Source organism: Ylistrum balloti, unplaced genomic scaffold (genome assembly GCF_031769215.1).
Source record: "Ylistrum balloti isolate Yb309-2 unplaced genomic scaffold, AGI_CSIRO_Ybal_v1 Utg369730, whole genome shotgun sequence".
NCBI lineage: Eukaryota > Metazoa > Mollusca > Bivalvia > Pectinida > Pectinidae > Ylistrum > Ylistrum balloti.
The window spans coordinates 2,542,670-2,562,510 of NW_026781945.1; the positions used below are offsets into that span (position 1 = coordinate 2,542,670).

The 19,841-nt window shown below is 34.5% G+C and overlaps 2 protein-coding genes across 2 annotated transcripts in view; one reads left to right on the forward strand and one right to left on the reverse strand.

The window, feature by feature from the left end:
- Positions 1–19,841, reverse strand: part of LOC132565658 (RNA polymerase-associated protein CTR9 homolog) — a 41,151-nt gene that overhangs the window by 9,807 nt on the left and 11,503 nt on the right. The window contains exon 16 of the mRNA XM_060230353.1: positions 2,799–2,947. Coding sequence (XP_060086336.1) covers positions 2,799–2,947 — 149 coding nt within the window. The remainder of the gene's footprint in view (positions 1–2,798; positions 2,948–19,841) is intronic.
- Positions 16,753–17,847, forward strand: LOC132542988 (uncharacterized). Its single transcript, XM_060206442.1, has one exon. It carries the CDS (start codon positions 16,753–16,755, stop codon positions 17,845–17,847), a length of 1,095 nt encoding a protein of 364 aa, XP_060062425.1.

Sequence of the window (19,841 nt, forward strand, 5' to 3'; positions counted from 1 at the left end):
ATATCTGGCTCCTGGGGTAATGAAAGGTACTACATCAAAATTGTCATATCATAACCCGTAATTATTGCTTTTTCCAGAATACGGCCTCATTTATTTTATTGTCCTTTCATCTATCATAAATAATTATTAAATCATGGAAAGAACAATTTCTAAACAATACCAAGTAATTGTATAATTCACATTCCATTCCAAGTTCTTTTTTCTCCAGTCACTTAATATGACTCCTACTGTAATGTTGCTAAATATGACTCCTACTGTAATGTTGCTAAATGTGACTCCTACTGTCATGTTGCTAAATATGACTCCTACTGTCATGTTGCTAAATATGACTCCTACTGTCATGTTGCCAAATATGACTCCTACTGTCATGTTGCTAAATATGACTCTTAACCTCCTACCAGGATACATAGTCTGTTAATTTATCATGTCTCCTATTGAGCCACAATTCCATTCTAATTAGACAATTCATTTTACTTATGAAGGAAATGTGTGGGGGGACGGGTGTTGCTAAATAAACACTGTCTCCTGTTAAAAGTCACAGGAAACACGGTGTGCAATTTAATCACACACATATAGGAAATTTCTCGTTTCTTGATAATTAACAATTATTTTTATCATGTGCGTTGGAAAGATCCATCCAGCATTTCTCAAGATCATTGTCAAAATAAAAAATATTGCTGCCTCTTAGCCATTTGGTTCTTTTGATCAGTCCTTGTAAATGAAAAAGGCATAACTAGAGTCTAAGGCAAACCTACAGATCATACCTGGTATATGAGACAGATCCACAGAGCAGTTCTTAAGAAATAGCAACAACAAACTTTCATTGTCAAAGTCAAAGTTGGCCACCGGTCAGCCATTTTTTTTTATTAGTTCCAAAATCGAAGGGACTAAAGGGCACAAGAATAATCCATCCAGCACTTCTCAAAAAAAACCAAGACTTGTTTACTGTTTATGGATTTGAATAATTTGGACAACTTGAAGAACCCACCATTTGATGATGATTATGATGAACTAAAAATTAATTGACAACTAACCATATGCAAAGACAGGAAAATATCTTAGATGAACAAGCTGATTCCAGTATCCACAACCACCAACCACCCCTGACCCCACACACACACCAGGGGGATTAATAAACCAGGAAGATTTTGTTTCCTGTCAGGAGTGACAGGAGTATGTGTTATATACTTTACAGTTGATATATGTGAATAACAATTCCAGCATGCTGACAGCTCTTGTATAATCTATTCTGATACCATCTGCTTCAGTGTGAAAAACTAATCTTTAATGAATCATGAGAAATTATCATATTACTCTATAAGATCAGACCTTTTATCTGTCTAAGAACCCAGGTCAAAGAATGACCTGGATGAAGTGGCCCAGGCTAATCGCTATGGTTTGACCCTAAGCCACAGAGATATGACAACACAAATAGCCCCTTTTTTAACATGTGCTGTATGCATTGTCATGTCAATGCCCATGCTGATAATTTTTTCCCACACTGATATCACTTCATCCAGGCTCTTGGGTCTGTATTTTCGCTTTCTGTTGTATATTTGATACAGAGAACATCTGAAAGCTGTATTTCAATGTTTCTCCATTTAAAATTGTTCAATTATTTTTTCAATTCCTTCCAATTTTTTTTTTTTTTTTAACAAAAACTGCGATCAAAAGATTCTCATATGACTATTTGGATGTTACATCCTTGACCAGTCCTTAACCAGTCCTTGACCAGTCCTTAACCAGTCCTTAACCAGTCCTTAACCAGTCCTTGACCAGTGATCAGCTTTCAATCAGATTAATATTGGGGTTTTGTGCTAATAAAAGGTACGATAACAAATACTCTCATACAATAACCATGGCCTTATTTATTGTATCATCCTTTCATCTACCATCTGGTTTTTTTTTATAATGGAAAAAAAATATTTTTAAACAATACCTAGTAATTATATTATTCACAATCCATATGATGTTCTCTATTCTCTAGTCACTATACATGCCCCCTACCAAAATGTCACTTACTATACCCCTTGTCTGATAACGCTAAACATGCCCTCTGCCATAATGTCACTAAATATACCCCCTTCTATAGTACATGTCCCCTGTAAAATAACAATTCCAGCATGCTGACAGCCTCTGTGTAATCTATACTGCCACCATCTGCTTCATTGTGACAAACAATTCAACACTGCTGGCAAATGTTTTGATCATTTCCTGATATAGTAAAGCCTTGTTATTCTGCCTAAGGTATCTGATGATATAGAATTAGGACATACATAACATTTGTCAGGATTGAATAAAGAGGCCAAATAGGCCTGTATCACTTATCTGTGCTGCAGATTGTTTTAAGACTTTATTCGAGTAGTTTTCCAGAGTGTTTCAACAGAAATAGACAAATTCACCTCAGTTTCCTACTGGACCAATATCATGACCATTGGTGTTTTGGCTACTGAGAAGTTATTTAAAGATTTAACACATTTGACCTTGATGACAGAACAAGATAATACATTTTACAAGTTATTGACAACATCTCTATGAAGAGTGGAACACAAGAGCCAATTTCTGTAACTGAAACTCCACTTTGATGCATCACCTTCCCTGATGCTTGAGTGTAGCAAGTTTGGTGACTGTTGGTAAAATGGCACTGAAGTTGTCCTTTGCACAATGTAATGTTGATACTGCCCATTCATCTGTCCACAGACCAATATATAAATGAAATGTCTAACGACAAGGTTGATGTCACCTAGCCAGTTAGTCTATCACACATAATTCAACATAAGGACATACCATCTACTTACCATCTGTACAGCAGCCACGAACTGTTTCTGCTCCACATAGATATGGGCAATATTCAGCCAAACATCACAGTAGTCTGCAGTTGCCTCACGTACCTGGGCAAAAACATCACGAGATTCGTTGATACAACCCTTGTGAGCAAGGACACATCCTGCAATATACAAACAAAAACTCAGGTGAGTCAAAGTTCCTGTCAACAGTTGACCTTGACTGACCTTGAAGATTGATCAAGGTGTAGAAGTATGGTGTAAATGTAGATAAAATCTGTTGAGGGGGTTCAGAAAATGGTTTGTATATCAGTTTTTTATTTCAGAAGTGGTCAAGTGTGACCTTTGACCCTATGTAACCTTGATCGATGACTGTAACAACCACTGTACAAACAAACCCCATACAAATGGTAATTTTACTAAGTACTATAAGTTACCTCAGTAGACCAACAAGACATCCCCCTTTATATGTTAGAGGTGCAACATCATAATCCTGGGTCTCATGAATAATCATCTGAGGTTGGAATTTAAGACAACTGACTCCTGTGACAAGTGGGTCATGGTCATTCCTATGGACAAAACATGATAGTCCCTCATTGCGGCAGGCTGCTGGCCCAGCAACATGACTCTTGGTTATCCAGAGGTTGACGTAAAATGTTAACAACAGGTGGACAGACATGTCTGGCACAATGTGCCATAAGAACAATGACACTTTGGGCAGGTTAAGAGTAATCATATAGCCATAATCTTATATGTATAATAACACCTATTATAAAAAGTTAGTTAGGACCATATGTGTGAGAACACCTGACGGAGCTTTATGATTGGCTGAAGGTTTCCATTGTATAATTGTGACATCATAACTCTATGATGTCTTTTGACGTGACCAATTTAGATTTAATTACTGCTATAAAGTACTGTTTTCCTGAATCCCTGCAAAAATATTAAAATTATATGTCAAGTTGCTCTGTAAAATGAAAATTCTAAGACTTGTTTTACAAATTATATATAGAATCAGAACTTGATGTAAGATCCTGCATACATAACACCTTTATCTATCCTTGTGACAAAGATGAAATGAGTGTCATCAATGATTACAAAGCTCACTAGCAGCAGCCCTTACAAAATGTATTTGAATAAATATTTTCTGAAGTCCATAAACTTTATTTTTAAGTTGTCTCCCAAGTTCAACAATCAACATCAGCTGTGTAGAGCTTTCACTGTGACACCTCTATGGGACAGCTATGACGCTGCTATGGGAACAGATGTTATTTTAGATGTTGATGAAAGACCAACATGCCACAGGTAGGGAAACAACTAATCCACAAAGCATTTTGAATCCATGTTCTAACGTTCTAAGAGAAAGTGGTCTAAAGCTTACGCTTGACTGCACCCATCACAACAGCCATACTGCTAGTGCATTGGTGATCCTGAGTAACAAGGCACCCAAAAATGGTCAATTTTGACAAAAATATAACAAGGTCAGCATTTGACTGTCATAATATCAATCTTTAACCTTTAATGATTGCCAAGTAGGATGGACATGGAATGTAAACATAAAACCCCAAAAACTTTAAAGGTGAACACAATCATGCTATCACAAGATGAATCAGATGGTAACATGTTCAAATTAAAACAAAGTAGAGGCGAACACAATCATGCTATCACAAGATGAATCAGATGGTAACATGTTCAAATTAAAACAGAGTGAGTAGGTGCTTACATGGATATAACTCCATTCTTTTGATCTAAATCCATTCTGGGCTTAATATATCAAAGGGTTCATGGGATATTGGTTGGTAAGTTTTCCTGTCTGCATAGCTCCTCTTACCTCTAGGCGTTGTCTCACCGAATGTCAGTGTTCTGGCGACAAGTTCATGGGATATCTTGCAAAAGTTTATTTCAAAATTGGTCAAGAGTGACTTTTGACCTTGGTGTTGGGGTTAAAAAAATGCTTATTACTATGCAATAAATTATCTTTTAAAGCACTTTCTCAAAATAGTTCTATCAAACTCTCAAAATCTAAGATGATTACCTGGTAGCCATTTACTTTCTCGTTAGTCCCCAAAAGCAATATATACAACTAGGCACCATGAAAAACTTATATATGTATTTGAGAAAGATCCTTTATTACTTTCTAAGAAATATACATAGCCAAGAAGTCCAACATGATTTCCAGACAGCCATCTTAGTTCCTAATAGTGTAAATTATACAAATTCACAAGACTTTCAGGAACTTATATAAATAACTGGAACAATATGTGCTTTATCAGAAATAACTTAACTCTAAAACTAGACAAGAAAGCTGTCTTTCCTGCAAACTTGTTTCTACTCAGTCCCAAAAATATAATAGGCATATCCAGGGGTAAACATAACGGTTACAGTTCAGAAAGACTGCTATATTACTTTCTGGGAGAGAAAGCTAACAAGAATTGTTTCAGAAAAGCAATTTGAACGATCCATAGTCTAATGATTGTAGGCTAATTGAAAAATAGAATTTCATAATAATTATGTATTGCTATTTACATTTCTAGTTTAAACATACAAATTTAGTAATTGATTTTTCTTTCTTTCTTTCTCGTTAATTATGAATTTGAATGAAAAACATACTTGAATTATGACAAATTAATTTCCTTTTTTTCTCAGACATGGATTTGTACTGTTACATGTGAGTAAAAACACATGTCTTGTGTACCAATATAACCTCTGTCGGTGGCTGTAATCAATATTCTGAACCTACCCGTACAACCAAACCACGCCAGATATACTTAGGTGCTAATTGAATAGTAAGTCAAGCTTCCATGGGACTTTGAAGTACTATTTGTGTTCTAATTACAGCTGTGGACAGGGGAGAAGGAGGGACCAGCTTATTTAGCTCAAAACATGGACAAATATTGTGAGTGTGCTTGTCCTAACACTTCACGCCATCTTCAGTCCGTGTCAACTGGTGCATCGTTCACCGCAGGTGATGGGCTATAAAATGAATAGCATTGCGAGGGGTCGACTTGAAGCCCATGTATTGGGTATCTCCGATGATTGAGGTCAGGCGCGTTTGTCGCTGTTGACCCCAGTTCCCTAATGATATAATCCAGTTAGAGGTATTCCATTCCAAAGTAGGAATAGACATGACAATGGGCCAGAAAGAACACCATTCATTGCTGAAGAATTACAGAACACCTCATTCAAATACGAGTTTCATTATAGACAAGCCTCAGATCTTTACAACTGTGTGATATATCAAATAAACGGTCTGTTATTAAGGCACCCTACTGTTTAAGTGGGTTGAGCTTTTCACACCAATCAAGTGTTTATGTGAATAGGATCAATCAACAGTTATCAAAAAGTTGCCATTTGTTATTCAAAAAAGGCCACATACATACTGACAATTGCACTTGCATTCTGTATTTAATACTGGTTATTGAGGGCGGGGTTTCTCCCCGCTGTAGACAATGGACCTAGAGATGTGTCTTTGTTTTGTGCAGGCCCACACCGCGATTATGTACTAAATGATCCAACATGAGGCTCTAGAAGTTCAGCGAATGAAAACAGGATAACACTTCCACAAACACATTCACAAAAGCAGGGTATTATTACCACAATTGCCTATAAAGTAGTCTTTAAGCAGGGTTACATTACCACAATCATCTATAGGGTAGTCTATAAGAAGGGTAAAATGACAGCAAATACCCTGTATATAGGGTAATCTACAGGTAGCGTAACAACTATTAAAATCAAAGAAGATATAGAGAACTAGATGGTGTAATAATGTGGTACCCGCGTAGTATTATGTTCCATTTATTATGTTAATAAATGGAACATGACATTAAAAGTTGACACATTTTCTTTGGATGTTTAACCCAGAAGTACATTCTGAATGCACCAAACTGACTTGTTTCTTAAAGAAATTGTATGAAGACAAGAAATTTGTAATTTGATTTATTTTTCCAATAAGATCAGTGATCTTTAACTCTTGTTTATAATACCTAACCTCCTATCATATATTATTGTAAGTGATTATGTCATATTCACAGTTTATACATGGTCAAGTTCATACATAACACTACGGTGTCATCACCTGATATTTTGCCACATAATTTATTCATCCATTACTGTTTAGGCTTCAAAAAACGACATGACATATCATGAATATATATAGATGCTGTTAGCTGAGGTTTGCTTAAAAAAATACAAGAAGGTCATATGCAAGTTGATATGAACATACATTCACTTAAGTGATGACACATTGTCTCACCAACGCGTGATTGAAAGTAGACTTACACTGTGCTCATATGCTCACTATAATGCCAACGGTTACAATGCCAATGGTTTCCATTGTGTTACAAAGACAATGAAAAGTCCTATCACTATCTTTGTGAATGGTAGTTACTATTCCTGGTTTAATGTTCAACATTATGGTAGAGAAATGACTGGTTTGCAGGCGGCCTTCAGCAGTATACTCCAGTGTGGTAACACTATAATGTCTGCTTCAGTTCTGCACTATTACAAGGAGGCTTACACAGCTTCCTAAAAATGTGTACACTCCATACATAATGACTCATCTTACATAACAGTCTGTTAACAATATAAACCAACCAAAACCTATTCTTACTGTATAGAAGTACCTACAGGTATTTGTCCTGTTGAGGTCCTACTGCCTTCCAAACTTATTATTATTCATAATGAAATATCATTCAACAAGTGGTTAAGTATTAACTGTTTAACAGTTATGGAAATAGAAGTTTTCAATTGTCACTAGATATTATAACTGTCAATTAATGTAAAGTAATGAAGTGACTACAGCAAATACTACAGAAATAATATCATAAACTATATCATCTTGAACTGTTTCCTGTTATCTCAATTAATCTGGAAGTGGAATTAAAATTAAATGAAGAGCAATTGAAAAAATACCCTTAGATAGTTAACACTTGTCTTTGAAAAAGAATCTGTTGTACCCCCTGTGGAGCCTCGGTATGTAAACATTGATCCATTAACTACAGAAGAGGTCAGAAATAGTATTGCATTTTTGTTGCATCAAAGCTGCCTAATTTAATGGCTGAATAGGGGGGTGAATGGGGGACTTCAAAGACGTTTAGGGGACAAAAGATCAAAGTATCGGATTTCTGCGGGCAGTGAGTACAGTTCTATTGACCCTCCCTAACACCTCAGCCCCTTCACCGAGGCCTTGAAATCGGAACAAATGTTCTAAACTTTTTCTTTTTACGTGTATCATTTTAATTAATATTTTCTTACACTTTTCAACATGCGAAACCACGTGACCTATTTTTAAATCTATAATACTGAAAATTCCATTATCTCATTCATATGCGGAATACAATAGATTATTTCAATAATCTCTCGTTCAAGTATAAGACTTCACCGCAATACTATCACGATTCAATTTGAAGAAATCTTTGCACGTGTGATGTACCAATCAAAGCGTCCCTGCAGGTCTTACAGAATGTGATGATAACCACCAACATCATCATAATCACCAAATCTGATGTAAGAATCAGGTACAGAACTTACATAACGAATCGTCATGTGTTGTGTACAACATACACACATCCCAACACATAATGATGCACTCAGGCATGAACAAATAGCAACGCTAACAACATCGTGATTTTAGTGTTGCGACTATGGACGTTCTGGATCTCCATCTCAACTGTCAAGTCTCTTTGCGACCCAAACAGTCAAAGCTTGCTTTCTACCCTGATTCGTACTGCGGATTTGACACTTGGCCGTCAACAACTCAAAAGTCTACCTTCATGGATACAGACCATCCTCGAAACCGCCACAGAAATGCAATGTATTCTGACCACAGCAGCTTCCACCCACTTGATGGCCATTACGACCTTCAAAATGTATCAGCAGCACAAAATGAGCATTGGTTAGCCTACAACAATGCCCTTCATCCATATTATCATGGATATGGCCAACAGGAAGCTGTTGATGTGTTTCAGCCCTCACCACTTGTGGTTACACCTCAGCAATATTATCCAAGCTGGCACTTGCCATATGGATCAGACTCTGGTTACCATGGGAACCATGACCACTATGGACAGTATTATTATCAGACACGGGACTCGGTCCTGTATCCAAGTGCTGACCGCCCGTCCGTAGCAAGTGACCGGCATTATAATCAGGATATAGTTACAGACCAATTCACCAATTTTACAATATCTTCTAATGACCATGGGGAGACAAGTCAAGGTCAGTACAGAAGTGATTATAGTGTGGAAAATAAAGCGTGTGTCCATACCGGGAAAGACAACATGACTGCCACAGCATCAACAAAGAGGGTGGCAGCCATGCGGGAAACACACCATCGCTTGACAGCAACAGCAGCACTTAACTCTGATTCTGTATTAAATAAAACTACACCAAAACACGAGGACATCTACAACATGGATATTAGAATGCAGGAACAGCAATATGTAATTCCAACAAAAAGTATATCTAGTGACAGACGCAGTGTGTTCCAGATGTCTACCCCAACTCACGGGGATAGAACTGACACATTTCAATTATCCAGCCATGTTAGGAAACAGGAACGCAAGATGAAGAAAATGTTACAAGAGTTAGAGAAATCAGACATAAATAAGGCAACACAGCTACTGGAGTATTTCCAATTCAATATGGCTGTTCTACAACAACAATTTGACCGATGTAAAAAGGATGGCTGTGACATCACAGGTCAAAGGTTAACTGCAGCAGACTATGATTTCCAGGTCCAGCGTGTCATACAACAAGTTCAACAAAAGATCAGTGTAACTGGCTACAGACAGTCAGACAGTCACAAGCCTACAGCTGGTGCTGAGGTCAGAAAAACACGCCTCCTACCCAAACACGCAGTGAAGACGTTGGACACATGGTTTGAGGACAACTTAAGTAACCCCTATCCATCTCGTGACCAGACCCTCCATATCGCTCTTGAGTGTGGTCTGTCTATAGAACAGGTACGAAAATGGTTTGCAAACAAACGTAATCGGTCGCGGAATAACAAACTCTACAAGTAAACAATGTGTTAACTGGTTTAAGATATTATAAACAGATTTAAATTCAGTTTCATTGTTAGGGATCAAAGCCCTGATTTCCTTATTATTTGTATCACTTTATCTCTCAGCTGGTTCATAATTCAACATATCATTGTTTATAAGTTACCAAGTCAGCATGTTTTTACCTTGATCTTATACAATAAAGAAATTCAATTTTTTAAAATTTTCTATCTTCCTTTATTGGATATTGTTGAAAACATGTATAACATGACAAAGACAGATCACAAGGATTTTCACTATTACAACCATGCTCAGCAACAGATTATAATGTGTGATCTACCAGGGGTACTTGTATTTCCCAGATGACATGTTTTTCAAAAGGTAGCTCAATTAATTAAAAATTTATCTCTTTTCAGGTTTCATATTTGTATATTAAAATTTCCTTATGTATCTAACTATAATTACTGAAATATTTAACAGAAAATACTATTATGTAGAAGTCACACAAATTCATAGAAAGCGTTCCAGATGAAGAGCTGAAGGTATAATACAACAATGAGCAGTGAGGCTTTGTATTAGGATTCCTCTGAAATGTGCTGATATAGTTTTACTTTAAACACAAGTTAATCCCTTCATTAATATATCTTGTTGGCCTCTAACATTAAATCTAGGATTGCTTTTTTATACCAACACAGGATTTATAATTGGAAAAATCATTAAAAATGCATAAGACAAATAATACATTGTATTACAATTAAAAAAAACCCCAAAAACTACTCTCTCCTTTTTGGAAAAAGTTAATTGATTGTTCAATGACTTCAAAATACATGTATATTCATTAAATTCTTTTTTAAATTTTGTTGTCATCAATTTCAAGTACAATAAAATCATAAACTTCCAATTCCAATACTTTTGACAATAAATATGTTTCAAAACTGAATCTTAAGAGGCAAAAAACACAAGTAATTATTTAACAACTGTCCTAGTTATTATACATGTTGACACTGTATAAGTGTTAGGGTATTTCCACACATTTTACCTATATTTCCTTTGTGTCAATACAACAAAAATAGAGAAGGGCAAGTATTTCAGGGTGAATTTACTGACCAAAACTTGACAGTTTTATGGAAAGGAAAATGTTTCACCCTACACAATAACCTGATACTTATTCCAAATCAGAATGCTTTATTTTTCTCCAAGTACAAGTGTTTTCATAACCAAACCTGGAAAACCTTTATTTCTAGGCATGGTCACCCAACACATATTTCAGATTTCACTTCAGAAATTACTGTTGATTTCACCTTGTTAATTGACTGTACAATGATAATGTTTTTGTTTTCACTTGAAATTAAGCTTCATTTCTCTCCAAGTGCTCTGGAATATACTTTTACATATACATGACCATTGCAAAAGACATTTTCAAATTCTGAATTTGACTGTTAACTGGACATTGTCAATTAATTTTACATTGTGAATGATTTTTTTAGCTCTATTTCATACAAAATACAAGTGCTAAGCTTGACTTGATCATGTGCTAATAAATCTCAGACTTACTGGCAGATTTGATGATGTGAAATTTAATTTCTTGTATACAATATAAGTAGTAAAAAAATAATATTTTTTGAGATTTTGAGAAATACAGCTATCAGATCTTTTAAAATTTGTTTGTGGTTATCAGAACAATAAATATAATAGATGGAATATTTTTTTAGCCCCAGTGACATAGAGAAGCAGAGACACAACTGACATATAATTATATGTAATTCTTGTCTCTATATTCAAATTTGTTTTTCATAAATATGCAATCTGAATCTAATATTTTTTGAGATAAAAAATTACTTCCATTATTAATTTAATCCCAACATTGAGGTAGTATTTTATGATTCCTGTTTTTTATATCCATGTACTTACTGAAAAATTGTCATAGAACATCTTCAGATAATGCACCACAAAAGGTGCTCCAAACTTCAGCAACAGTTTAGTAATATTTTGACTGATAATCTGGCCTTCTCATATCTAAGGAATTAAATACAATGATAAACCAAGGACAATAAACCTCCTGTTTTTAATCTCTTTTAATTAGGAAATGGAAACATTTCCAGAAAGCAATGCTGTATTCTTCTGATGTACACTTGTCCCCGGAAATGCCAAAAGGCCGCAATAGTGGATGTAAAACCAGTTAAATAAATAAATAAATTTTGATGTACAATTCATTTACAATTGGGGAAATGCATATTGAATATTTATGGTAAATATCTATGAAACTGATATAAATCAATCACCACACAAATTGATTAAAATCAATATCGAACAAAAGAAGGGGTGATTTCAGTAATTCAAACTGTATGAAAATGGTCACAACTTAAACAAAATCCAAAGCAGTATAAATTCTACTTGTAGTTCAAGGATAAAACACAAAAATTGAACTGATACAAAAGCTTGGAGGTCTAGAGGATTACAAAATTAGAATAAAGATATATAAATTATCATTTTTCCAAAATCAGTTCTTCATTAGTATAGATATATCACCACTACTGTATATTCTCAGTTCACTTTAGGATAACAACTTACGATGATGATGGCACAGCAAATTTATGTTTGGTTATAAGAAATGTACAATACAAAAGTCGAGGAAGATGTGCATATATCAGAAAGATTATAATGCAAGCATATTTACAATCCCGTTCAAAGCTATGTAGTACAACAAAATTTATTGGTAGATCATAACTTCCAATCCTATTACAGCTAACAAAACTATAAATTATATTATAGATTCAATATCTTATTCCATTCATAAAACTTTGGAAATCAGAAGTTACTTTTTTTTATTTGGAATGGTTACCTTACAAGTAACAACTCAGTGTTGGGCTGGTTGCTGCAGAGGCTGGAAAACTTAAGCATTTTGTACCTGTGACAGCTCTAATGTAATTTATGTGGGGTTTTCTTTTTACGAAAATAAGTAAAGCTTAAACTTCAACAAATGAACACTTATGAGTTTTAATTTGAAATTTGAAATCCCATGTCCTCTCCAACCATTAAAATACTGTTTAGTCCATTTAAGAAATGTTTAACAAATAGAATTTATGATATATAAATTTTCTTTATGTTCTAAAACAACCACTTCATCTGGAAAGCTTTCATTGCAGAGAACAGGTAACTCAGGGTGTCTACAATATTTCAGACATTTTGGACAAATTTTCTTGTCCAAAGTAATACAAATATCTTATCCATCATGGTATATTTACGTTATTTAATGTTCAAGAGACAATCCATGATCATTTGAACATTCAACATCCAACTGATCTATCTACTATACTCTCTATTTAAAAAACATTTATTCAGATAAATCATCTAAATTATATTACTTTTAATGCAGGTAATAAAGCTATTATGGTTGATGTATTCATATTAAAAAATGTAAAACTATATTTTGTTTAAAAGGGTTTTCTTCTGCAAATATCCTGTATTATAATATAGCAATCAAACACTTCCTGTCAATCTTCTCCCTGCCATCAATCATCAGAAAAAGGAGAAAATTGATCCACCTTTGTATGTGACATTTCATTATTTCATTTGGTAAATAATTTTATGCATGACATTAATCCAAATCGACATCTGACAAATGGCTATCCTTACTTGTCCTCCTATAAAAACCAAGACATTGTGTATATATGAAATTATAACAGTTAATGTAAGGAAAGCGAAATCGGAAAAAAAAAAAAAACAAAGATGTGCTGGAAAAAAGTATTAAATGTTTGTACATGAAATTTTTTTCTGGCTTCAATGTTTGATTATTCCAGCGTTGGATGAGATATCCACCCACACCCATTTACATTCTGGTAATCAGTAATGAGTTGTAATTACTAGTGTAAACACGGACTCAGACTGCACGCTCTAAACAGGTAAAATTGATTGTGAAAGATAAAGACATTAATTAAACAGTCCAAGCAGTAATCAGGCTTTGATGTGTGGGTGTGGCACAGAAACCAGGCCTTCCAATGTATTGTACCAATACTCAAAACTAATTATTTCAATATGGAATGAAATGTTTCTTTGTTGTTTTCAAAATGCACAAATTGAACACATTTCAGATTTGCGAAGTTGTGTACACAATAGAAACCCTCATGTAACTCACTCATTCTTCATTCTATTACTACCAGTCCTACCTCACATTTCTCAATCAACATTTTATAATTTGTGTTTATAAAGAAATAATTCAAATTTTATTTCAGAGAGCAGCCATATTTCGCTTAATGTTATTATTTTAAAACCTAAAGTTTGAGATATTTTAGTTAATATTATTTACAGTTTATAAAAAGTGTTTAATACAAAATCATAAAAATTGTTAATCTTGTAGATTTTGGTCCAAATACCCAAACAAAAAACAGAAGAAATAAAAAAACATTTAAATTTCAGTCACAATTAATCTTATATTAATATTTTCACATAGAGATAGCCTACACTAAAAAATCACAGACCAACAATAACTGAGAGATGGACCATAAGGATGCATTCCTTTGAGACATAATAAATTCAGTATTAAACTTTTCTGAAGATTTTAAAATTTGCTCTTCTTTTTCCAATAATGACATCCAAACATGTGTAATAACAATAATTCATTTTCAAATATTATTCTCATTTTACAAGCTTAAACCTGCATAGCAACCACCAACCAAAAGATTACTCGTATCATTTATTTGACCGTCTTCTAGTATTTGTTTAAAAGAATTTAGGTTTGCATAATGAAATTTCAAGGATATTTGTCATGATTGAAAAAGGGGTGGTTTTAATTTTTGCAATCATCATCCAAATAGCCATTTTTTTCTCTCAAAAGATCAAGAAACAAACTAAAATATTTGTTTACAGGTCAGACACTTTTCAAATTTTAATTATATCTTTCATGATTAACAAAGATGGGGTGTCTGTACTATAATTTTCACCCATGAAGCCAGTTTTGTCTAAGACCAAGAAACAAGCTGAAACACTTGTTTTGGGATCCTGAAAATTCAGGAAAGTGGTCTACCATGTCAGACTTCACAAAATTAAATTCTGAAAATTGTGATGTTAATTCAAGTAGAATGCAATTGAAATCTACCGCAGACTTCTGGAGTTATACGTAAAAGAAGCACCTTAGCAATGAGACATTGAACTTATTACCGGTAATGCTGTTTACTGAATCACGGTCATCTACGCCATTGAAAATGTAGCCAACAGTATACAAAAACACGAAAGTCTGAGATTTTATGTAGAAATTAATTTTATATTTAATTATGTTTGTTTCTTTTGCATCATAATCAATCTTTTGTTCTTTTTATTGATACTGGTAATTTCTTGTACAAATATTAACTTGGCGTAGTTTAAAATAAATTTTAAGAAAATTATGTGGTTTACTTCCCTAAATAATAAGACCTTTCCATAGAGGAGACATCATTACCCTATCCTCAAGTTAGGGAATGATCCTTTTCTGCCTCATTTTTCCATAAAACTAAATGGATGAAAACAATGAATTAAGCAAAACCAAAGAGGAACTTATATTATGATTGATGTGTTAACATCACTACTAAAACTATCACAATGTTTAATCATTGTCAAATTTCATCGTAATGCTCATTACACAAACAAGATGGGTAAGATATCATAAATATAGATGTTATATATCACTACGGTTAATAGAAAATAATTACAACTACTTCCACACAATTTACCATACAAAATTCTAATTTCCTTATGATGTTTCCATAAAAATCATATTTATTACAATTTTTATATATTATAACAAGTTTTACTCTAGATTTTTCTTTTCTCCGAATAAAAAAAATATCTAATGAAGAATCTTTGATTTATGAAAGGTCAACTTTCAATAATGAATCGTCATTGGTAGTTATCAATCATGATGGCAAGCATAGCCTTTATCAATCCATTTTTGTTTGAAAATATGCATCATTACACTTAATATGACTTTTTTGTATTCTAAAAAAAAGTTGGAATAGATCTGTGCTTTTACCTATATAAAATTTGATCTATTATGTGTCATTAGTGTTATTAATACATTATGGTTAAATATAACAAATTCCAAGATATATAATCATACATTCTATTATACAAATATATAAAAAATACATGTATATGATATATATATGATATGCTTTACTTATCAGTACTGTTTCCAATTGTATTATTCATATATATTGTGCTGAAAATCTTGTACATCCTCAATTTGATACTAAAATTGTTTCTCATGTGATGATATCAAGGACAAATTGAGCTAAGAAGAGTTGATTTTTTTTGTCAGTCACTCCATATTTACATTTCTGAGGTCATGGAAGTAAAAGTTGACTGCCAAAGTAACATCTGTAATTTCATTTAAAATTAATTGAATTTTAATCAAATTGGAAATAAAATCATCTATATCTTATTTTGTTTTACTTCATTTATTACTATGAATTTAAGAATTGTAAAATCTATTTTGTAAGTGTCACTAGTGACATTTTATTTCTGGATATACACTATTGGTGTGACCTGTTTACCTTAAAACAACAAGATCAGTGTGACACACCTCAGTGATTACACTCAGTGGTTCTAATCAACACAAGTAATTAGTAATCACCTGTTTTAGATCAGACAAGTGTGACCACTAGGCCCCACCCATCAACTCCTACCCAGACCAATCAGGGTAGTGGTAGGAGGTCAGCTTGGAAACCATACCTCTCATCCAAAAAGGATTTTTTCAAAATATGAGAAATCAGCTGTTTTACCCATAGCCAATCATACAATATCATTTCAATGTGAGAAGTATTCAGTGTTCAGACCACTCAATACAAAAACCTTGACATTCTCTACAGGGTCATGTCACTTTCTCTTGACACTGCTTGAGCTAACTTTGACCTTTGCATCTTGTACCTCAGACATTCTAAGTTGAACATTTTGGACATTTTGAGCGACCTGTGTCTCTGAACTAGTGCTGCATCATGGATGCTTTCATTGAATCGCTCAACCAGCCAATGTCTCCAGTGCCAGATGCTCTTGACCTTCCAGCGACCTTGAGCATGTCACCTCATGACCTGCTGGATGAGGTGATTTCACAGACCTTAAAAGATGAGTTGCCGGATCGTGCATCTTTACCTGATTATCAATGTACTGCTACTCTGACTAACTATGGAAGTCCAACTGAATCATGTGTGTGGACATCATCCAGTGACAACAGTGACAGTGATTTGAACTTTGACATTGAAAGCTTTGCATCAAGTGTCAATTCATCACCTACTGAAGCACCCTCTTGTAAAACTATTACCTATGATGAGCAGACTACTCCAGCAAGGAACCCTAACAACCTGTCATTAGCATCTTGTGAGCCAGTCTACAACAGTCCCGGGCTTGATAGCCGGTTCAATGACTCACTGACTGGACTACTAGGCAGTCCACCACCTGACAGTCCCCTTGCAAAGAATCCATTCTTCAATGACCTCCAGGCCATCCTTGTCAATGATTGTCGTGAGGATATGTTGCCACAGTCTCTATTAGCAACTATGACAACTCAGCCACAACCTGATGTTTTTGCCCGTGAGCAGGACCTACAGGAACGCTTCAATCGACTGACAGATAAGTTTCCAGAGGATGTCAAACAGTTGTCAAGTTTCTATCGTTACCAGGCGGCCCTTGTGGAGACCGAACGTTTCCGTTCACTACACATGCAAAAGTACCCTTCAGACTATCAGAGGTCACTGAACCTTCACTATGATTCCCAACTCCATCAAATCATGACTCGAGTTGAACAAAGTCTCACTTTGTTAGAGGAGTCTATGAACAAATGTTCGAGTCGGGTAATTAAACCACGCCCCCTTCTGTCTAAGAAGTCAGTGAGAGTGATGGAGGAATGGTATGACAACCACTTGGAACACCCTTACCCGACGGCATCCACAGTCGAGTTACTCGCAGATAAAGGAAAAATCAGTACAGAACAGGTGAAGAAGTGGTTTGCCAACAAGAGGAACAGGTCAAATAACACTCGCACACTCACTGAGATTGCCAAGGCGAAGAGGAAACGTCAGATGGTAGCCTTGTAATCGCTAACTTCTATGTGAATTCCATGTGACACTGAAGTTTGATGTACAATATGTGACGATAGTTATCCACTGGAATTCTATATAAGACTGTAAGTACAAACAAACTACCAATAGACTGATGTAAAAACCCAAGTGTATATGTAAGTGCTATGTACATATCTTTTTACTTTGTAGATTTCAACTTCAATAACTCAACCTTTCACATTTGTGCCAAACAGCATTGTACATTGAACATTGCTTTTTGTTTTGTACATATTAAAATTTGTGATAAAGTAATATGGCTTTATCTTCCTTATTGTGAGTAGTAAAACTGTCAAGATATTCATTTCATCAGTAATATTATTTAAGCGCCATGCACCAACTTTTCACTATGCATCAGCTAACAATGCGCTAAAACAATACAGAACTGATATAAATATCTTGACAGTTTCCAGAACACAAGGTTTATTCACCATAAATCATACGTTTCCAAACGTACATTGACCTCAAGTTTCTTAATGAATTAAGAAAGGTAGACAATGAGGACCTAACAATCTACAATAAACTATTTTACAGTTATCTAGAAACTCACACAAGCTTGCTAAAAGAAACCAGAACTGTCATTGTGAGGAAAGCTAATATCCCCCACACAGCCAAAGACTTCTATATACCAAATTTGGTCAAAACACCAGGACAAAGGTAAAAACATTGAAAATTAATCAGAGGCCAGGATTTTGAAACCATGGTTGAGGTATAACTCTATGAAAAGGGACCACATCTCCATAATGTACGAGCCATTTTCACAAAAACAGATCCATTGTAAACTGAGAGTGTGTGTTCATTTTTACTTAGAAGAACTCACTGAAAAAGGGGAAAAGTGGAAAGTCATTTCAGGGGGCACATCTCAATATTGTACTGGCCATTCCTACAAAACTTTAAAAAGATCCACTGATAGACGAATGGACAGATGCACGGGCATACCCAAACACCTTCCCTTGCCTCAAATTTATTGTGGGGAGTATAACAAGAATAATGCCAAAAAAATGTAAACATATTCATATCTGTTCACCCCTGGAACCCACAGCATCCATGTTTGATATCTGAAAAAAACCTCTATCTATTTTAAAACTCAAACCTGAAGATTTCCAGAAAAGGATTTGTGTCCCAAAACATGTCAGATTTTGAGAGGAAAAAAATTGAAAAAGCAGTTTCACTATGCTTATTTTCCTGCTTGCTTTCCAAGAAATATTGGACAGAAGAGACAATTCAAGCTTCTACTGGATGAATGACCAACACCAAATGATATCTTGGAAAATGTTTTTTTGTAGCGATAAGCTCACATGGCCATATATGGTAGGTTACCAGTAAAACTGTCTGCACTCTCACTAAAAACAACACAACAGATTGTATAAATAAAGATCACATGTCTTGTAAGCTATTTCCTGGTTCAAAGGTCAACTCAACAGGCACTATTCTGAAGCAGAAGACCTAAAAACAGTAGGATAACAGGAGGCATCATCAAGTGAACAGAATATAAACAAAGATGGTGAAATTGATGGATGTGGTTTTGATTGTCACATGTCTTCTTTGGCCATCATCATGGCCAGATAAGGTAGATTATCGGTATAACAACCTATACTCACACTCGAAACAACACAACAAATTGTGTATGTGGATATTACATGACTATATGATGTGGTATAAAATCAGGTTAAAGATTTCATTGCAAATTAATTCATTTGACATGAAATAGCAATCTGCATAATTCATTACAATTATTTAAATAATATGATTTTTTTAAGCAGTTTTAGTTGATACAGATGTTTACATAATTGATTTACTACAGCTTGTGTAATATTTCTAAGCATCATCTTATTAACATTATACAACAAAAACATATTTCACACTCTGTAATATACTTGTGAGGATACCTGCTACTTAACTAAAGTTTAATTGTGCCAATCCCAAGTGTTGGAAACAATTCACAGTTGATATCGAATGCCATGGTGTTTAGG

Excerpts from the sequence above, each read along its gene's own strand:
- LOC132542988 (XM_060206442.1), top strand. The coding sequence starts at position 16,753 with ATGGATGCTTTCATTGAATCGCTCAACCAGCCAATGTCTCCAGTGCCA.